This window comes from Astyanax mexicanus, chromosome 1 (genome assembly GCF_023375975.1).
Source record: "Astyanax mexicanus isolate ESR-SI-001 chromosome 1, AstMex3_surface, whole genome shotgun sequence".
Classification (NCBI taxonomy): domain Eukaryota; kingdom Metazoa; phylum Chordata; class Actinopteri; order Characiformes; family Acestrorhamphidae; genus Astyanax; species Astyanax mexicanus.
The window spans coordinates 120,072,002-120,095,033 of NC_064408.1; the positions used below are offsets into that span (position 1 = coordinate 120,072,002).

Sequence of the window (23,032 nt, forward strand, 5' to 3'; positions counted from 1 at the left end):
GAAGATAAATAAGATAAATAAATAAATGCAAAAACAAAACCATTTTGCTGTGCACTTGGACCCAACACCACCCTTTCCCGTAACAAGAGGTGCTACTTTTTGAAGAATGTAAAATATTAAACATATTCTGGTTTGTTTAACACTTTTTGGTTTATTAAATAATTCCATATGTTTTTCTTCATAGTTTGGATGTGTTTGTTATTAATCTACAATACAGAACATTTTAAAATAATGAAAAAAAAATCCCACTGAATTTAAGATTTGTCCATGCTTTGGTACAGCTGTTGATATGAGCCTAAATAGTTATGCAACCCCAGACAGTGCCTGTTAAAAAAAGCACCGTCGCTTCTCTAGAGTTTATTCTGAGTTCAGTCTCTGTCAGGTAGATGGGAAACACACTCTTTGTACTTTTTAATGAGGGAGTTCCAGGAGCTGTGATAATAAAACCCAGCCTGATATCAACAGCACTTCCTCTTCTTGGGTTTAATGCACTTCTAAATCATTCGCCATACCTCACGGCTAGCCTTGCTATCAATGTTTTATTTGTGAAAGTGCTTTAAAAAAGTTAAAATAAAAATAATCCTGATTTTTATATATTTTATACACATTTTATATACACAAAACTTGATATTTAAAACAATAATGAGTGCTTAACAAGAAAAGTGTACAGGAATAGTACAGTACAGTCCACATTCACAGACACTATTGCGTTATAATATCAGTATAAAGTGCCTTTCTGTGTCGCAGCCTGTTCAAACACTGTGTAACAATACAGTTTCTACATGCACTCTGAATGAACATATTGTTACAAATATGGAGGAATGTTAACCTTCACTTACAGTCATTTTTGGTACATTTTATACAGTTTTATTCGATGTGGGGGGTGTTTTTTTTTGCCATTTCTGCAGTCCCGCCTGGTTCATTTAAATGTTTTTAAAATGAAAATGTTTTAAAATAATTTCAATGATTTATTTAGCTATTTTCAGAAATACATTTAGATCAGGGGTGTCCAAACTACGGCCCGCGGGTCATTTGCGGCCCGTTTCCTTTTTTGGAGCGGCCCGCGAGGTATTTTAGAAATAGAATGAAAGTTGGCCCGCTGTTACGCAGGTTTTTATAATGTGAGATTCAAAGTTTGAACGCTAGCTGTCAGAAACGGGCCAAAGAGTCTAAAAGCGGCAAGAGTGAAGTTAAAGCGCAGAAAAACAGAACAAAGAGTCTAAAAGCGGCGAGAGTGGAGTTAAAGCGCAGAAAAACGGGCAGAAGAGTCTAAAAGCAGAGAGAGTGCACAGTTGTAGCACAGAAAAACAGGCCAAAGAGTCTAAAAGTGCCGAGAGTGTTCAGTTGTAGCACAGAAAAACGGGGCAAAGAGTCTAAAAGTTGCCGTAATTAAGGAGTGTAATATTAAGAGACATCATGAAATAAAACATCAATTTGAAAAATCTTAGTTTACACAACACTGTCAAAGATAAAGATAGTAAGTCAAGTAAAACGGTGTGTAAATGAAATAATCAGGAAAATGTATTATTTAAAGTGGTATATTTCATTATATGTTTATTACAGAGTCTGTGGCCTGTGACTTCAAATATATTTCTCCTTCTGGCCCCCAACAAAAAAAGATTGGACACCCCTGATTTAGATGTTTAGATGTTTGTAGAACGGGTTTATTTAATGTTTTAAAGCATTCCATTAATGTTGCTGCAACACATTTTTAGCTTTGCAAATGTTACTTTTAAGGCTGGAAAAATATGATTTCTGTGTAGTCTGAAGTCTTACAAATATTACAAACAATTGAAATAAGTAAAATCAAAACAGCATTAACAGAATTAAAAATCTGTACTTTTTTTTATAAAAGTTATGGGACGACAAAAGTCTGCCAATTTTTTGGATGTTCTTAGAACAGGTTTATTTAATGTTTTTAAATGTTCTGGTAATGTTTCTTATTATAGGTATAATTAAACAGTCAAATAACTTAAAAATCTGTAATTTTTAAACAGTTAAGGGACACCAAAAGTTGAAAGTTCTTGGAAAGTTCAATCTGCCAGCCTTTTTAAACGTTCTTAGAATGTTCTTTCTTTTAAACTTTTGGGAATGTTACTTTTAAGGTTTTTACATAACATCAGAAAATTATTAAGCTGGGGAAATATGATTTCTGTGTAGTCTGAAGTCTTATAAATATTATAAACAGTCGAAAGAATTAAAAATCTGTTTGTTTTTCAAGTTATGGACCAACAAAAATCTGCCATTTTCTTTTCGAATGTTCTTACAATGAGTTTATTTAAGCATTAAGCGTGTTTAGGCATTCAAATTATTAGCTTTGGGAATGTTACTTTTAACATTTAACCTGTTTTTCCATAACATTAGGCTGGAACAATATGGTTTCTGTGTAGTATGAATATTATAAACAGTTGAAACAATTAAAATCAGTCATTTTTTTAAAGTTATGAGACACTAAAAGGCGCAGTATTCTGATAATACCAGTACTCTTAAACAGCTCCGAGTCACAGACAGTATTTCTAAATCTAAAACCAATAACAGTACAAGTTCCTTGTTTAATGTCGCTGTAACAAATTTTTAGCGTTGGGAATATTACTTTTAAGGTTTTTCCATAACTTTATGCTGGGAAAATATGATTTCTGTGTAGTCCAAAGTCTTACAAATATTAAAAACAATTGAAATAATTAAAATCAAAACAGCATTAACAGAAATGTTCTTTTTTATAAAAGTTATGGGACAATAAAAGTCTGCCATTTTTTTGGATGTTCTTAGAACAGGTTTATTTAACGTTTTTAAGCTTTCTGTTAATGTCGTTGATACTTATTATAGAAATAATTTACAGTCAAAACTGTTAATAGAACAGTGTTCTTAGAACGGGTTTATTTAAGCGTTCTGGTAATGTTCCTTTTAAGGTTTTCTGTGTAGTCTGAATCTTATAAATATTTTTAACAGTTGAAATTTTTAAAATCAAAAGAGTTGAAATAATAAAAAATCTGTTTTTTTTTTTACTTTTAAAGGTTTTTAGTAAATGATTAAGCTGGGAAAATATGATTTTTGTGTAGTCTGAAGTCTTAAAAATATTATAAACAGTTTAAATACCGTATTTTTCGGACTATAAGGCGCACCGTATTATAAGACGCACTATCAAAGAACGCCTATTTTCTGGTATTTTTCCATACATAGGGCGCATCGCATTATAAGGCGCGTTAAGTGACACTAGAAAGGGTGCCTATATCAAAGTGAACAGGGGTGGCGCCATGTTTCCCTTCCCCCACGGGATACAAATCTAGCTCTTTCAAAGTCAAACGAGTGCTGGAGATTAATCTACACAGATTCCTCTCCTGAAAACTGTTTATTTGGGTGAGTAACGTGCTTCAGTTTATTTACAGTAAGCTTAGATTTCCAGATTTCCACTAAGGCTTGCTGCACCAGCGTTAGCATAGCTATCCGCTAGCACGCTAGCTAGTCACCTAAACTAGTAAAGTTAACCCAAACTTAAACGACAGCGTTACACTGAGTAATCCTGCGTGTTCTGGTAAGACAGTGAGATATTAGCTAGCGATTCGTCCCCCGTAGCTTGTTTTAACACGGTAAACAAGCAGATTACAGGCTGATAAAACTCACCTCTGAGAGAGTTAGCGCTTAGCATCTAGCTAATGCTAGCCAGGCAAACTAGCACAGACTTACAGGCCGATAACTCAGCTCTGAACGGTGAACGCTTAGCGATTAGCATCTAACTCTAATAATACTGCTCCAGCAGTATTAAAAGTGCTAAATTTAGAAAATACTGATCTCTGAACAGTGAAAAAGCTAGCTAGCTTAGCGGTTAGCATCTAGCTAATGCTATTGCTGCTCCAGCCACGGAGCTGCACGGCTCTGCACGGAGTGTGTGTTTACTTTAGATAATTTAGATAATACTGATCTCTGAACAGTGAATTAGCTAGCTAATGCTATTGCTGCTCCAGCCTCGGAGCTGCACGGCTCTGGACTCTGTATAGCACTGAAACTCTGTATAACGCTGCACGGAGTGTGTGTTTACTGCTCCTTACAACCTGACGAGTAAAATTTAGATAATACTGATCTCAGTGAATAAGCTAGCTAGCTTAGCGGTTAGCATCTAGCTAATGCTATTGCTGCTCAGCCTCGGAGCTGCACGGCTCTGGACTCTGTATAGCACTGAAACTCTCTATAACGCTGCACGGAGTGTGTGTTTACTGCTCCTTACAACCTGACGAGTAAAATCCATACAAAAGGCGCACCGTATTATAAGACGCACTGTCAATTTTTGTGAAAATTAAAAGGTTTTAAGTGCGCCTTATAGTCCGAAAAATACGGTAATTAAAATCGAAACAGATGAAAGAACTAAAATCGCCCATTTTCTTTTTGGATGTTCTTAGAACAGGTTTATTTAACATTTTAAACGTTCTGGTAATGTTCTTGCAACTAATTTTTAGTTTTGGGAATGTTACTTTTAAGGTTTTTCCATAACATTAGCTGGGAAAATATGACTTACAAATTTTATAAATATTTTATAAATAACCAGTATTTATTTATTTTTTTTAGTTAAGGAACACTAAAAGGCACAGTATTCTGATAATACCGGTACTCTTAAACAGCTCCGAGTCACAGACAGTATTTCTAAATCTAAAACCACCTGAGAGAAAACCAACAACAGTGCAAGTGTTCCTTCTTTAAAAGCTTCAAACAGTGGCTAACCATCAGCTTCCTTCCCTTCTTCACAGCACGTGAGCGGAGGACTTTAGCCGAAATGCTACAGTACAGTAAGGCTACAGTGTGCTGTTGTGGTTGTTTATCGCTTGTGTAAGATCAGCTGAAGACGCTAACCCTCCCCCGCTGGAGGCTGGAGTTCATGTGCTGTTAGCTGTTAGCAGAGCTAGCGTTTGAGGTCACAGTGCTGCAGAGAGAGAAGACTCTCTCTCTCAGGGGAATCACACGTCCTCCTCCCTTCCGACGTCGCAGAGATACGCGGGTTCAGCTCTGTTTGCTGGATCTTCTGAAGACACGAGTCGGCGCCAGTCGTTTGTGCCGCTGCGTCTCCTGGGAACAGAAGGAAGAGTCGGAGTTTAAAGGAAATTTCCAGCATTTTTAACCTAAAATCTGCCACAGCGCACAGGTGTTTCCCCACAGACCGCAGGCTTTGAGTTTCCTGCGTTAGATCCCGGGTTCTTTGGGAGGTTCTGCAGGAAATAAAGGCAGTCTGTAGATTTACGACAGCGAGACAGCAGAGCTCCCGCCCTGCGAAAACTCATTTCAGGGATTTCATCATTTCAACACCTCACACTTCACACCGCCTCGCATGTTAGGGAGGTTAAGAACCAGGGATGTGTGTGTGTGTGTGGATATAAACTCATCATTATCAAAAAAAAAAAAAAAAAGTCTCTGGCAGAAATAGTTGCATTAAGAAAGAATTGCAGGATTGCAGTGCTATTCGTGAAGAAGAGTTAAAAAAATAATTTAAAAGTAACAATAAATCATTAAAAATAGAGACTAAAAGTTATATTTATTGAGCTACACCTACAAAAGGCGTGTATAATGCCTATATAAGTGTGAAAAGAGTTTTCTAGACAACAATATTATACACTGAAATATGGTGCCATATCACCCACCCTAATTATCACATCAGGGTTTTACTTTTTTGCTGTTTTTAGCAAAAGAAACATTCACACTGTTCTCATTTCCCATTATATATCTACTAGAGACTATAGAGATTATATCTGTCCAGTTATCCTGGATATATGGAGATATTATGAGAGCATTATTATTAGCATCATGTCATTCTGGATCATTGACTTCTGTTACAAATCTGATAAAATTCTTTTTTTATATATCTCAGTTAGCCATATCATTTCATATTGCATACAATAATAAAATTCTAAATCATTTTTCTAATTCAGTTTTTTTGTCATATCGCCAAAAGTATCGTTATCGTGAAAATACTATGAAATATCGTGATATTACTTTAGAGCCATATCGCCCACCCCTAGTTGTAATGTTACATGTGTCAGTGTTTTAATTTTTAGTTTTGGGAATGTTACTTTTAACGCTTCCATAATGTTAGAAATAGGGGTGTGCCATATCATATCGCACGCGATATATCGCCAACATTTTTGAATATCGTGAACGATATTAAATCTTGAAATATGATCCCTGTACGTTTTATTCTGTGTACATTTTACTCCTGAACATCACTGGATCCTCTGAATCACGAGATCACTTAAGGGTCGTAATGAGAAAAATGCTAACTTTAAGCTAATGCTACAGCGGAGTGAACTGACCTCCCGGCGCAGCTCCAGAGATTAGCAGGGGACTGTTTTCGGCGCAACACCAGAGAACTCCGGCCGTAAATTAGGAGCATTTTACACACAGCTGATCCAAATAATGAACTAACTGCCCTCACTGAGGAGAGCTGAGAGTCTCACAGCATAAAATCACTAAAACAGGTCAGTGACACTCCAGAACCATCTGTAACACGTTTTAACATTTACCCTCTTTATTATGCAGTGAAATAAATGGGTGTTTCTGGTTGGTTGTCGCCTTAGTGAGGGCAGGAAGTTAGTTGATTAGTTGATTATTTGGGTCAGGTGTTGTAACTAGTATAAACTAATGACCGTAATTAAATACTAAACCTGCAGAGAAGAGCTGCTAAACTGAGAGCCATTTTCTCGAATTATCTGCTTTTTAAAGCTCTAACACAGACTACACTGCTCAACATCACACTGCTCAACATTACTGAAAGAGTTTTCACCTGTTTAAATGCTTTAATGATCCTCTGTGAAAAAGCACAATAATCCATAACGCTTTCTAATGGGAGTTCACTGGTGTTGTGCAGAATCCAGTCCGGGGTCATTTCCAGCCGCTGTGCTGTGACGTCAGTTAAGCATTAGCTTAAAATTAGCATTTTTCTGATTACTCCCCTTAAACGATCTCGAAATTCAGAGGATCCAGTGATATTTAGGAGGTAAATGTACACAGAATAAAACGTACAGGGTTCTGAACATATTTATTTACCACAGAATGTGACAGAGGCCAGTTTTTGAAAAGTCCATTCAAATCCCGTATTGACTTGAACCGCTTAGACACGGAACCCCAAAGGAGCCCCAAATATGGGCAAAAACAACATGGCGCAGACTACAAAATGATGACACGACTGCAGTGGTCTATTGTGCAGTAGTGTATTCTTGAACAAAAAGAAAAAAAATCAGTGTTTTGTCATATCGCCAAGAGTATCGTTATCGCAAATATACCATGAAATATCGTGATATTATTTTGGGGCCATATCGCCCACCCCTAGTTAAAAGGAACAATAAATCATTAAAAATTGGAGACTAAAAGTCATATTTGTTGAGCTACACATATAGAAGTCGTGTATAATGCAAGTGTTGAACCAAGTTTTTGGTTAGTTCAGTTTGGAACGCTCAATCTGTCAAGTTTTCTGGACGTTTTTCAAAAGTATTATTTATTTATTTTAACTAATTTATTTTTAATTTATAGTTTTGGGAATGTTACTTTTACAGTGGTAGTGCTTGTTGAGCTGGGAACGTTCAAAATACTTTGTGAAAAATATAATATGTTTCACACAAGAAATTTAATTTGATTTAGACAAAGAACAAAGAAGTTTTGATCATTCGTGTTTTTGAAATAAAGGTTCAATATTTGAACAAAACAATAGTTTTTAACATCTGGAAGGATGTAACACTCTGGAACACACCAGCTTTCTCCTGACCATCTGACACATCTGAGAATAACAGGCTTTGTTTAGGAGACCGTCTCCTTGTTTACAGGGATTTTTGGGTGTTCACTGTTATAAGGTGGTGCTCCGTATCATGTGGATCTTCTTGGCTTTTGTCTTGAGGGTGTGTGCTACTATACCTCCAGTACAGGAAGCCCAGAACTCCAGCCAGCAGCAGCAGAAGCAGGAGACACACAACGGCTACAGCTGTACCTCCATTACTCTTCTCACAGGGCTCTGGAACACACAATCAAACACTTGAGTATTGGGTAAACCATTCAATTAAAGACAAACTGTTCTTCTGTTGAGTTTCTGGTATCAGTTAGCATGTTATATTGGGCTACAGTCAAGAATACTGTATTTTTGGCACTATAAGGTGCATTTAAAATCCTTTAATTTCCCCAAAAATCATCAGAGCTCCTTATAATCTGGTGCTCCTTATGTATGAATTCTATCAGTCAGGTATTAAGGAGCAGTAAAGTCACTCTGCTGAAGTACAGAGTTATACAGGAGTTTAAGTTTAGTTCTCCAGCACTAAGACTGGAGCATTATTAGCATTAGCTGCTAACCGCGCTAAGCGCTAGCTCTTTCACCGCTCAGAGGTGAGTATTATCGGCCTGTAGCCTGCTGCTAACCCCAGCTAGCACTGCTGAAGCAGAAGGCCTGTCACAATAATTACATTATCGACTTATCGTTCAATTAATCGACACAACCTCAATTATTTTAATACTCGTTTAATATCGTCCATTGTACAGTGCACAAATGCACAAATACTGTGACTGTGGGCGTGGCCACCGTGACCCGGTAGTGCGGAAACACAGAGAGACACAGTCACAGGGAGTGAATCAACTCAAAAAGTACCTTTATTAGAAAAATGCCCTCCATCAACACCATAAAACAAACTTAAAGAAACAGTAACGGCCTTGGTAGAGGCTTTAGTAGCTTAACTTTAGTGTCTTAGGTTCGTGTTGCCTCGGCCTTTCTCTTAACATCAACCTATCGCATGAGTGAAGGCTGAGGTAGGGACTTTATGCCGGTCCAACGTGGGCCAGCTGGGACAGACCGGCGCTGCACCTTCCCCCCAGACTGGGGACCCACGGTTTTCCTGCCTTTGCACTTCACAATGTGTGTTATATATAAATATATACATATATATTTTCCTGTGAACAGAAATGGAACGTTTACTGTCTTTAAAAGAATGTAATACCTTTGTTATGATTTTATGTTTTTATTATATTAATGCCATTTAATGGTCTTAAAATGCCAGCAATATCATTTGTCGCAATAATTTCTGGGACAACAAATCGCTTGCAATTTTTTTATCATGACAGGTCCATGCCATAGAGGAGCATTAGCATTAGCTGTAATAGTGCTACACACTAGCTCTTTTGTGGTTCAGAGGACTGTATTATTGGCCTGTAGCCTGCTGCTAATCCCGGCTAGCACTGCTGGAGCAACATTAGCATTATCTGCTAACTCTGCTAGGTGCTAGCTCTTTCAATGTTAAGAGCCTGCCTGTAGTATGCTGCTAACCCAATCTTGCACTGCTGGAGCAGCATTAGCATTAACCGCTAATAGTGCTACATGCTAGCTCTTTCACTGTTCAGAGGTGAGTATACCAGCCTGTAGAATGCTACTAACCCCATCTAGCACTGCTGGGGCAGCATTAGCATTATCTTATAACTGTGTTAAGCACTAGCTCTTTCACTGTTCATAGGCGAGCATATCTGTAGTCTGTGTGTTTACCAAGTTAAAACACGACTGTTGGGTGGCATTAACCGCTAACCATGACTAGCACTAGCAGTTAGCTGCTAATGCTAATGATGTTGCACCCAGCCTTAGTGAAAGTCTGTAAATCTAAGCTGACTGTAAATATGGGGAAGCAGTTAACTCACCCAAATAAACAGTTTTCAGGAGAGAAATCTGTGTAGATTAACATCCAGCACTCGTTTAACTCTAATAGAAAATGTTTTTTTTTTAAAGAATTACAGTTTTGTTTATCTAGCCAAGCTTAGCTTTACAGGTCTCGCCTCTCAGAGGTGAGAGCTGCTGAATTAGAAGGAAAACATGGCAACACCCCTGTTCCTTACTAGTGTCGCATAATGTGCCTTATAATCCAGTGCTCCTTATAGTGCAAAAAATACAGTACACATAAGATATGAGTTATATATACTAAGATTTATATATATATATATATATATATATATATATATATATATATATATATATATATATATATATATAAATAAAGTGCTGTACCTGCAGTGTAGGTGGCGGAGCTGTGGCCCAGCTTGTTGGACACCACACAGGTGAAGTGTCCACAGAGTGGGATAGAGAGATGAAGAGTACTCCCACTGTCCAGCACTTTACCCACAGCCTGGGTCACGGCGGCCTGTTCATGGAACCAGCTGAACGTGGGATCGGTTCCCCACGCCTCGCGGCAGTGCAGCACGGCGTGAGACACGTTCACCATCACCGACACGTGATGAACAGCCTCTGAGACAGACAAGATCAATCAAGTGACAATGGGAACAATGGGAGTCAATAGGAACTCAAAAAGAACTCATTTAACCCTTCCTGAGACCATTGTACTGTACGTATTACTGGATTTAAAGCACTAAAGCAGTGATTTAAGCTCAGAAAAGACCATCTAATTTAGTTTTTCAGGCTTTGCCCACAAAATGACCAATATTTTACGTACTTTAATGAAATTATTAAATATTAGCAGTGTTTAAGTATCGATAAGGCATTAGTTTCTGTTATTAATGATGTAGGTATAACTAGGACCCTGTTTACACCAGTTCACTTTATTTTTCTGATTGGAATTTAACCATGTTTTTACATTTGGTTAAAAAATGTATCGCTGGATAGTCAGAATGTTATCAGATCGCTCTGTTGACCAGAATATGCAAAATTATTGGTGTTTCAGTTGTTGAATGTGATGCGTTCACACTGCTATAACATGTGGCTCAAATATTTCTCAGACCATCTCCCAAACACCTTGTCACTTCATGAATCCTAAAACAAAATTCCAATTCTAAATAAACGTTTCCTTCTCTGACACTCTTAACGGTGGTGTGACTGTCTAACTGCCTGCTTATTACCAGACTTAGGAGCTCAAATCGCATTATTGCAAAACCCCTTCATGATCAGGAGAATATGTCTGAGAATACATGTTAGGAAATCTAAATTAAGTTAACTTAAATCCAGTGTTTTTTTTTTTTTTTTACAGTAAATATACAGTATCGCTGGAAAATGTTTCTCCAGAATCTTGACAGTGACAATAATAGACAATTTCTTAAAATGCATCACGTCATTTATAATCTTTTAGCTGCATTTTTAAAGAAATTAACTGTAAAATACATTTACTGTAAATTCACTTTTAGAAATCGCTGTTGATATGCAGATAAATTACTGTCAAATAGACAGTTTTTTGTAGAGATGGATCACAGGCTCGTGCTACCAGAAAAAAATACAGCTTTGGAAAAAAATAAGATACCACTTAAAAATGATGAGTTTCTTTGATTTTACCAAATTGAAAATCTCTGGATTATAATCAAGAGGAAGATGGATGATCACAAGCCATCAAACCAAACTGAACTGCTTGAATTTTTGCACCAGGCGTGTAAAGCATAAAGTTATCCAAAAGCAGTGTGTAAGACTGGTGGAGGAGAACATGATGCCAAGATGCATGAAAACTGTGATTAAAAACCACCAGGGTTATTCCACCAAATATTGATTTCTGAACTCTTAAAACTTTATGAATATGAACTTGTTTTCTTTGCATTATTTGAGGTCTGAAAACTCTTTTTTTTTTTGTTTTTTCAGCCATTTCTCATTTTCTGCAAATAAATGCTCTAAACTACAATATTTTTATTTTGAATTTGGGATAAATGTTGTCTGTAGTAAAGAATAAAACACCAATGTTCATTTTACTCAAACATAAACCTATAAATAGCAAAATCAGAGAAACTGATTCAGAAACTGAAGTAGTCTCTTGGTTTTTCCAGAGCTTTACATAGTCTGGATCACTTCACTATTCATTCAATAATTAAGTGTATATAAAATAAGGTTTTGAAAAGCACTGAGAGGGGTCTGATTTTCTCGTACCGTACTCGTGGACGGTGCAGGTTGCTGATTTCTGGTTCCCCCGTCTGTCGGAGGCGGTTACGGTGTACTCCCCGCTGTCTGTTCTCTGGTAGTTGCTCAGCTTCATCACGGCTCCGCCTTTTTCTACAGCCACCCGACCACCAGAGCTCTTAGTGGGATATTCAGCCACTACAGTCTTCCCAGAATTCCTCTTGGCCTGATGCTCCCATATCACTTTAGTGATGGAGTCGTCTGGAGAGTCCAGGTCTATCTGGACCTGCAGGATCAGGATCTGGCCGCTGACCACGTAGACGGGCTGCTGGTTCAGGAAACGAACGGAAAGAGAGGAACTCTGCAGAACTGCGAGAAACAGCAGGAGAACAAACACAGTTCATCATTAACACTGCAGCTAAAAGCAGCTAAAAGTTTTCAGTATGTAAAAATTACATTAACACTTTTCATTAAATGTTGACTAACTAACATGAATCAATGCATTAGTTACCATTAATAAGACATGACGTAATACAATATTAACAAAGCTTAGGTAATGTGAGTCAAACACGGAACAACAGCATTAATTAATGTTTAATTAATGTGTACATGGACTAACATTAGAAGTAAAGCATATTGTTAAGATAAACAATAAATCATCACTTCGTTAATAATGTTAACTAATGTTAATTAAACAAGTAAAAACTGCATTAGTTAATCTTCTTGTCATTTGCTTATATGCTGCAGCTCTGCATACATTAATTGTTAAATATTTAATAATTAAATATTAGTTCTAAATATATTTGGCTGTGATAACACTTACGCAGTGGTAGCCAGTTACTTGATTTATTTACTGGTGTCAGTTAACTAATATAATATTATATACTTTATATTTTGACGTCTGTTGGCAATACATCTCTACATGGATTAGAATTATTTCACTTTCACTTTGTATATGTGCTTAGTAATGTTTACCAGATGTTAATAATGCTTAAAAAGGCATTATTGGTTAATCGTGGTTTATATTTATATATATATATATGATGAAATGAAGCATAAGCACCATCCAGACTAACTTAATTTACTTAATAAATATATAGCGATTACAGAACGCATAACTGAAGCACACAAGCAAATGACAAGAAGATGAACTAATGCAGTTGTTACTTGTTTACCTAACATTAGTAAAGTATATGATAATAAAGTATATGATTTATTGTACATCTTAACAAATGATTCACTTGTAATGTGAAAGTAACATTAATTAATTAATTAACATTACCTAAGCATTGTTTATGTTTTACCTATTATTTCTTATTCATAGTAACTAATGCATTAATTCAGGTTAGTCAACACTTAATGTAAAGTGTTACCAAATTAGCAACTGCATGTTACAGTTGACAGTCTTAGAACTTTTAATCTGTCGAGATTTTATTTAACGATTTTAACCATTCTGGGGGCGACATCCCTTGTGTCAATGTTTAATTTTAAGTTTAAAAATGCTATTTTTAAAGTTTTCATAAGGCTTGTAATCATCTAACTGGTAACGTTGACCTCTGAGTGGTCCAGAAGCCTAAATACTGCCACTATGGTCAGGAGACTGGCGGTTCAAATCCTGTTGTTTATTTAGCTTGCCATCAGCTGCTGGAGCCCTGAGAGAGCAGAATTTGTCTAGTTCTCTCTGGGTGGGTACAGTAGATGGCGCTCTTTCCTCTCATCACTTCAAAGGGTGATGTCGATCAGCACAAGGCTGCGTCTGTGAGCTGATGTATCAGAACCGAGTCGCTGCGCTTTCCTCCGAGCGTTAGCGTTGTGATGCTACTCAGTAATGGTGCATCAGCAGCAGTTCAAAAAGAGGCGGAGTCTGACTTCACATGTATCAGAGGAGGCATGTGCTAGTCTTCACCCTCCTGGTGGTTGTATTCAGCTGAAGCATTCAGTTAATGTATTCAAGACGCAGAACTTTCAGACCTCAAATAATGCAATGAAAACAAGTTCATATTCATAAAGTTTTAAAAGTTCAGAAATCAATATTTGGTGGAATAACCCTGGTGTTTTTTAATCACATTTTTTTTCATGCATCTTGGCATCATGTTCTCCTCCACCAGTCTTACACACTGCTTTTGGATAACTTCATGCTTTACACTCCTGGTGCAAAAAATTAAGCAGTTCAGTTTGGTTTGATGGCTTGTGATCATCCATCTTCCTCTTGATTATATTCCAGAGGTTTTTAATTTGGTCAAATCAAAGAAACCCATCATTTTAAGTGATTTTTAAGCCATGCTCCAAAATCTAGTTTGGACAGCCTTTTTTTGGAGAGTAGATACAGTTACTCCAACAAAAACAGGATAAACTCTTTTTTTAATACCCTTAAATTTGGACAAAATGAGGAACAAGCAATGAAATACTGATATACTGACGTACTGTATACAGTATACAGCTATTCCCAGAGTTGTACAGTGTTAGGGAGGCCTAAATGAACTGAATCCAGAGCGTGAGGGAAACAGATGGCTATCTTACAGTTCATTGTTTACACCACAATAAACTGGACTGTGCTAACAGAATGACCTTTCACAGGCTTTCATAATAAATACGACTTAAAGTTAAAAACTCCCTCCACAGCTGAGCATTGCTATGAAAAGTAACAATAGGAAAATAGCTGAGAACTATTCCTATTCTACAGGAATATAATAAAGTTCTTAAATTAGAGCGTATGCTATCTGACTGATCATCTGTAACAATAGTTATTCTATGTGCTGTGTGAAATATGTGTATCACTTTGTTTCATGTGTGTATTTGTTTATATTTTGGTTTCCTGCCCTTCTCTTACTGCCCATGGCATGCCCTTGAGCTGAGTGTTGCCTGTCCACCCCTTTGTTATCTATCCCACGTGTTTCTTGTTTATTGAGTTCTGTGTATTTTTGTCTTATTGTCTTCAGCTCTGCTTGGTCTTTTCTTTGTTCTGACTCTACCTCATGAAGACTCTGAGAAAACTAAACTATTCCAGGTGATTCTACCTCATGAAGACTCTGATAAAACTAAACCATTCCAGGTGATTCTACCTCATGAAGACTCTGATAAAACTAAACCATTCCAGGTGACTCTACCTCATGAAGACTCTGATAAAACTAAACTATTCCAGGTGACTCTACCTCATGAAGACTCTGATAAACTAAACCATTCCAGGTGATTCTACCTCATGAAGACTCTGATAAACTAAACTATTCCAGGTGACTCTACCTCATGAAGACTCTGAGAAAACTAAACTATTCCAGGTGATTCTACCTCATGAAGACTCTGAGAAACTAAACTATTCCAGGTGATTCTACCTCATGAAGACTCTGAGAAACTAAACTATTCCAGGTGACTCTACCTCATGAAGACTCTGATAAAACTAAACTATTCCAGGTGACTCTACCTCATGAAGACTCTGATAAACTAAACTATTCCAGGTGACTCTACCTCATGAAGACTCTGATAAAACTAAACTATTCCAGGTTATTCTACCTCATGAAGACTCTGATAAAACTAAACTATTCCAGGTGACTCTACCTCATGAAGACTCTGATAAAACTAAACTATTCCAGGTGACTCTACCTCATGAAGACTCTGATAAAACTAAACTATTCCAGGTGATTCTACCTTATGAAGACTCTGATAAACTAAACTATTCCAGGTGACTCTACCTCATGAAGACTCTGATAAAACTAAACTATTCCAGGTGATTCTACCTCATGAAGACTCTGATAAACTAAACTATTCCAGGTGACTCTACCTCATGAAGACTCTGATAAAACTAAACTATTCCAGGTGACTCTACCTCATGAAGACTCTGAGAAAACTATGCTCAGAAACATCTTCAGGCCTACTCATATTACAGATCTGTGCTCTACTGTTATGACTCAGATATTGACACATTCTTGAGAGCACAAATCAGCATAAAACTTCCCTTTTTCACACCAGTATGGAAACTGTCTGCTTACATTTCAGTTCCATACAGCACCAAAAAGGCTTCCACTGTAAATTCAGCTAGAACATAGGACCCTTTAAAAACATACCATCTTAAAAATATATACATTATGGCTTTATAAGTAAGGATTAATTAGATTTAATTAGACTTAATTAGATTAGACTTAATTTATCAAGGTTTTATTCTATTTTCTGCAAGTCTATCGATCCATTTGTCATGAAATCTCCACCAATTAAAGGGTGTCTTGTGCTTTAAAAAGGTGTAAATAAATGTATATATAAAAATGCATAAAATTAACTAATTTGTTATGAATAAGCAAGTAATCGACTGATTGATTAGACTAGATTAGATTAGATATTTTAGTCGGTATTTTTCAGACTATAAGGTGCACCGGATAATAAGACCCATTAAGCGACAATAGTAAGGATGCTAAGTAAGCTAAATTGTCATTCTTAAAAAAATATGTATATATTTTAAAGTAAAACAATCTTTGGATGTTAATCTACACAGATTTCTCTCCTGAAAACGGTTTATTTGGGTGAGTAAAGCTCTTCAGTTTATTTACAGTAAGCTTAGATTTACAATATTTTGTCTAAAGATGAGTTTTCAGTGAAGTTTCTCCAGCATTAGGGCTGGGTGAGCAGCATTAGCGGCTAATGCTAATGCTGCTGCACCCAGCCTTAGTGCTGGAGAACCTTCACTGAAACTCCTGTATAACTCTGTACTTCAGCAAAGTGAATTTACTGCTCCTTAATACCTGACTGATAAAATTTATACATAAGAAGCACCAGATTAAAAGGCGCACTGTCAATTTTTGGGAAAATTTAAGTATTTTTAGTGTTCCTTACAGTATTATAAAAGAAGTAAATTAATACCTATGTAAAAACTGATATATGGACATACATATATCAGGATTAGAATATAATGAGAATGACTTTCAGCTGACATCATCTAACAAGAAAACACCTTAAAAAGAAGTTTTTAGATACAGTGTGAATAGAGATAATCTCACTCACCACAGAGCTGAAAAACGAGGCCCAGCCAAAACCACTGTAGTTCCAAAAGTCCCATTTCCACCATCTGCAACAAGAACACAGAAATCCACTACATTATATCAATCATTCACTAAATATATAGCGGGTGACCCTCATTTTCAATGCAGTCAAGCATTTACAACTTAAAGGGATTAAAAAAAAAAAATCAACTATTTAATTAGGTTAAGCAACAAATAAGGAACTTCATAAACAAAACAATTAAATATTATATGGAAAAAGCCTTAGAAAAACAAACCATTAAGTTAACTGGAATAAAAGGATGGGATAAATTAGCAGGCTGACATTTAAAGCACTTAATTAAAGAGCTAAATAATCAGAAAAGTAAAAAAATAGAAGACACACAAAATAAAATAGCCAATAATAACACTAAGATTATAAAGAAAGTAAATGGTAGTGATGAAAAAAAGAATATAAAAAAATAAAATGACAAAATAATAAAATAAATTAAATGTTAAAAAGGTCAAATAGTAAAACTGAAAATAAAAGTAATAAAATGATGAAATAAATAAAACATTACATTAAATTAAACTTAATTAAAAAATAAAATAAAATAAATAAAAATGATTAAATATGTAAAACAAATGAAAAAGTAAAAAAAAGTAAATATAAACAATAAAATGACAAAATAAGTAAAATAATTAAAAAGCTAAAAGGCCAAAACATAAATTAAATAAATGAACGAAATAAATCAAACAAATAAAACGTAAAATGAAACAAATGAACGGACGAAATAATTAAACATAAAATAAATAAAATAAAAAGGCCACAAAATAAATGTAATTAAAAGGTTAAAACGCCAAGAGGTAAAAGGATGAAATAAATAAAAAACAACCTTGAAAATAAAATATATAAATAAAAGAATGAAATAAGTATACTAAAAAATAAAATAAATAAAAGGACAGAATAAATAAAATAAATAAAAAATAAATAAAAGGATTAAATAAAAAGTAAAAAGGCCGAAAGATAAAGCTGAAACAGTAACAGGCTGTTTGAAGGTGGTTAGAATTAGAATGAAAAGTTTAAAAAATAATTTAGTGACTCCAGCTTTAGAGTTTCCTGTAGTGAATTCCAGCTCACTGGAGTCACTAAATTATAAATGTATCTGTAACTGTAGTGATCCAGTAAGAGTGTTCCGCAGCTCCTGCAGTTTCTGAAGCACCTGTTGGAGCACCTGTACCTGCTGTACCTGCTGGAGGTCGGACTGTGGTCAGGATCAGGAATGGGTGGAAGATCTTCAGTCAGTCAGGTTAACATGACCAGAGCAGATCCTCCTCTCTGAGACTCAGCTGCAGTAATCTGAGCTCTGCGGGCGGAGCTGCGCTCTGTTTATCACACTCACCAGATCAGAGTTCACTGTTTCACCATCTGTTTTCACACAAGCCCCGCCTACTGCTCTCTGATTGGATAACAGTGTCCAACAGCTAAGATAGGATTGGATAATAGTTCTGGTTTTTTTTTCCTTTTCCAACCACAATTTTAAATGTATTTTATTAAGATTTTGAGTGATAGACAAACACCTTTTATTTTATTTATTACCTTTTTATTAATTAATCAATGAATTTTATTTGTTTTTCTAATGCTTTTGTCATATAATCCTTTATGTATTTTATGCTTTTATTTGTTTTATTTTATGTTTTATTTATTTTATTTCACCTTTTAGTCTTTTGTTTATCGACATTTTCCAGATAATGAACCTGATAGTAGATTTTCATATTTTTCATCCTTTTTTACAGAGTAAAAATATAACTTTAAAATAAGACTACCTTATAAATGGTTATTTTTTGGGTTATAAATGCTTAAAAAATCATTATTAACCAAATAAAACTTGACATGCATTAATACAGTTACTAGTTTCAGGTATCTGCCGGATACCGTGTTTTTTATTTATTTATTTATTTTCCCATAATTTACTTGTGAATTGAGTAGTTCAGCTCTGGATTCTTCTATTTTTAATATGATATGTTGTTTTTTTGTATTTGCTTTATATTATATAATTTCACCACTATTTTAAGAAAAATCATTTTGATTGGTTGACGTTAGCCGAACATTAAAGCTAGTATTGTCTAGCAGTTTTTGGGTTAATTTGCCGCCGCCTTATTTTACCGTCAGTTTTTAGACCAAACCCGCCTCCTGCGCTCTGATTGGTCATCATTGTCCACACGCCTGAGTTAGCATTGCGCAATGGTTCTGGGTTTTACTGCCATCATGTGTTGCTTTTTATTTATTTAAGTATTTCTACGTTACACAATTTTTTTTAACACCCGTTTTCATACAAATCCCGCCTCCTGCTCTCTGATTGGCCAACAGTACCCCAAAATCTGAACATGGATTGGCTAGAAGCTCTTGTTGCCTTCATTTTTTGAGATGCATCTGTATGTGTTCTTCCATTTTTACACAGTATTTTTTATATACAGACCAATTGAGGCTAAAATGTAATATTTCATCTAATATAATGTTTTCTTTCCTTTTTTTTATGATTTTTTTTTTTTTTACAGTGTATATTTATTTTACTTTACCTAACCCACCTGTTTCAGACACATTCCGTCCCTGCTTTCTGATTGGCTAAAATTACCCTAACATCTTAATTGTATTGGCAAATCTTCTGTCATAGTCTTTATGTGTTGTTTTTTTATTATTCATATATTGTCCATTATTAGTATGCACTGTTTATTATTTACATTTTCTTTTTATTTACAGTACTTACCTCTGATTTTCAGACAAATCCTACCTTCTGCCTTCACAGTGTTATTGAACTGTGAAACAAATATATCTAAATTAAATAATATATTTTAGAAGGTATATCATGATTAATAACAATGTGTGGCTTGGTGGTCAATTACAGTCATTTTGTAAAATTAATTTTAATGATAAACGTCACTATTGTCACCAAATAAGTAAACGTTTAAACAGCCAGTGGTGGAATTAATCAGAAAAACCTGAAAATGATTTACATTTTACATTCTTAGTGACAGTTTCGCACATCTTGGCTGGATTTTCTAAGTCGGTTTTATGAGGTAGAGTCACCTGGAATTCAGGCTAATTTCAGTTAACAGCTGTGCTGAACTCATCAAGAGTTAATTACTTGAATTTCTTGTCTCTTAATAAAGTGTTTGAGAGCATCAGTTAAAGTAAAGTAGTGAAGAGGTAGAGTTACAGGTATACAGTGAATAGAGAATATTTGAGTAATGTTCTAATCCAGATTATGAGAAGCAACAACTACTCAACTAAATAAAGAAAAAAAATTAAGATCAGTCAATGCTAAAAGAGGAATTTCAAGAACTTTGAAAGTATCCTTAAGTGTAGTCATCACATAGACCATAGACCAAAACATTGTAATGATGGAACTGGCACTCATCAGGACGGTCCCAGTAAAAAAGGAAGAGCATGAGTTTCCTCTGTTGTACAGGATTAGTTCATTAGAGTTACTTGGCTCAGAAACCACAAGTTAACAGCTCCCAAGATAAAATGCTTCACTTTTAAGTTGACTTTTAACACGATTCATTATGTGTTCTTTTATAGTCTGGATTACTGGCAATTAATTTACACCTTCATCTGCTTGCTTTTTAATGATGTTTAACAATGGTTGTGTTAAAAGTATTGCTTTTCATTTCATTGTCGATGTACAGTGCCGATAAAAATAAAAAAAAAAAACTATTTTTTTTTTTATTTTATTTAAAACACTGGCATTTACACTAATTATATCATAAGTAGTGCACTGGATTGCCCATCAATGACAAAGTGAAAGTGAAAAAGTCTTTATCCACTACGCAACCTTAACACAAGGGGGCAGCATTTTCTGGAGCAAGAATAAAAATAAATAAATAAAAAAGAAAACAAATGTGAAATAGAACACCAAAAATATTCCAATAACTCCCTTTATCCAAGCAGGTTTCCTGTTTCCCTTTCCGGAGGCAACTGATGCAGACAGATAGTGTGTCCTTGATGCACTCTATGTACTTTCAGTAAAGAGCTTTTCACTTTAAACAGGTTTAAAAAATTACCAAGAATAAGAAGAGCAAAAAATTGCATCTCCACAATGAGAAGAAAAAATCTTTTACAGTTTTAAACGTTAACACGTAAATGCTTGTGATTAATCTGAAAACATTTACAGAGCCTAGTAACACATTAGCACTTTTATTTAGTCTAGTTTAGAAGGTAGACTATTTTTATTAATGCTGATATATGGATTAAATCTCATAAATAACCTTCTATTATTAAGCTCTCCTTTAAACATTTACTCAGCACATTAAAAGATCCTAATATTTAAAAGAAAAAAATGGCTCTACTTTGAGAAACACAAGTATTTTTTATTAAATTTATCATTTTAAATCACAGAACATTGGTAGGATTAATACAATTATTTGTTTAAGTAATTAACTCTACTAATATAAATATATATTCCATTTTGCCAAACGAACACTGTTTTTTATATTAACATTTAAATGCCCATTTTTACACACTGAAGTCTTATGGTAGAGATATGCACTTGCTGTTAACTATGCATGTGTGTGCATTATTGATGTCTGCATTTAAGGTGGAATAGTAAATTAGCTTTATTTAAGATAGAATAGCAAATTAGCTGCATTTGAGATGGAATGGTAAATAAACAACATTTAAGGTGAAATGGTACATTAGTTACATTTGAGATAAAATGGTAAATTAACGACATTTAAGGTGGAATGGTACATTAGCTGCACTTAACGTGAAATCGTAAATTCGCTACATTTAAGGTGGAACATGTAATTGGAACACATCTTCATGTAATTGGTTTACCGAAGGCAATCAAGTGTATATATATATATGAAAGATAAATAGCAGCTACTTACACATAGTTCTGTGGGTTGTGCAGGAAAGGTAAATTAGCTGCATTTAAGGTGGAACGCTTAATTCAAACACTCATCTTCATGTGATTGGTCACTAAAACCAATAAAGTGTGTATGTGAAAGATAGATAGCAGCTACGCACACACAGTGCTGTGTGTTGTGCAGGTGCTACATTGATGTTAGTTGCATTTAAAGTGGAAAGGTAAATTAGCTGCATTTAAGGTGGAATGCTAAATTCAAACACTCCTCTTCATGTGATTGGTTACTAAACCAAATAAAGTGTATATGTGACAAATAGACAGCAGCTACGCACACATAGTGCCATGGTTTCTGCAAGTGCTACCTAAGTGTTAGCTGCATTAAAGGTGGAATGGTAAATTAACAGCATTTAAGGTGGAATGGTAAATTAGCTGCATTTGTGATTGGTTTACTGAAGGCAATAAAGAGCATATATGAAAGTTACATAGCAGCTACTTGCACACTGTGCTGTGGGTTATGCAGGTGCTATCTTAAATGTTAGCTGCATTTAAGGTGGAATGGTAAATTAGCTGCATTTAAGGTAGCACGCTAAATTGGAATAACAGTTTACTTAAGGCAATGAAGTTGTATATATAAAAGATAAATAGCAGCTACTTACACATAGAGCCGTGGGTTGTGCATTAATGGTAAATTAGCTCAATTTAAGGTGGAATGGTAAATAAGCTGCATTTAAGGTGGAACACTAAATTCGAACATATCTTCATGTGATTGGTTTACTGAATGATTAAAGCGTATATACGAAAATTAGCTTTATTAAGGTGGAATGGTAAATTATCAACATTTAAATAGGATTGGTAAATTAGTGACATTTAAAGTGATATGGTAAATAAGCTGCATTTAAGGTGGAATGGTTAATTAGCTGCATTTAAGGTGGAATGGTAAATAAGCTGCATTTAAGGTGGAACACTAAATTCGAACATATCTTCATGTGATTGGTTTACTGAATGATTAAAGCGTATATACGAAAATTAGCTTTATTAAGGTGGAATGGTAAATTATCAACATTTTAATAGGATTGGTAAATTAGTGACATTTAAAGTGATATGGTAAATAAGCTGCATTTAAGGTGGAACGGTTAATTAGCTGCATTTAAGGTGGAATGGTAAATTTGCACTAATTGAATTAGTTACCGCATTTAAGTACAATTGTATTATAAGATTATTCCAGCCATGGACACTGTACATTTATAGTTGTAGGTTTAACATTATAGGAAAAAAGTACATATAAATGTTTTTACTATATAAATTACAAGGGAATGTAAATTCCCCTGTAATTGGCCCCTTGATGTAGAAAGCCCCATGCTAAAAGCATGTCTACC

General features: G+C 35.1%; 1 protein-coding gene and 1 long non-coding RNA gene across 3 annotated transcripts; one reads left to right on the top strand and one right to left on the bottom strand.

The window, feature by feature from the left end:
• Nucleotides 1-588: 588 nt before the first annotated feature.
• On the bottom strand, nt 589-18,196 carry si:dkeyp-97a10.2 (uncharacterized). Of its 2 annotated transcripts, none has more exons than XM_022686855.2 (6): nt 18,039-18,196; nt 16,814-16,877; nt 11,858-12,196; nt 10,007-10,243; nt 7,888-7,984; nt 589-5,055 (listed from the first exon to the last, which is right to left on the bottom strand). In XM_022686855.2, the coding sequence occupies exons 2-6, from the start codon at nt 16,875-16,877 to the stop codon at nt 4,947-4,949; spliced, it is 846 nt and encodes a 281-aa protein (XP_022542576.1). In that variant the 5' UTR covers nt 18,039-18,196; the 3' UTR covers nt 589-4,946. The 2 variants fall into 2 exon arrangements, with proteins under 2 accessions (XP_022542576.1, XP_049323630.1); XM_049467673.1 differs by having other exon boundaries at nt 18,030-18,196.
• Nucleotides 18,197-22,038: 3,842 nt separating this feature from the next.
• Nucleotides 22,039-22,919, top strand: LOC125784418 (uncharacterized). The gene is made up of 2 exons (XR_007427216.1): nt 22,039-22,584; nt 22,809-22,919. It is a non-coding gene; the product is annotated as an uncharacterized LOC125784418 (long non-coding RNA).
• The last annotated feature ends 113 nt before the right edge of the window (nt 22,920-23,032 follow it).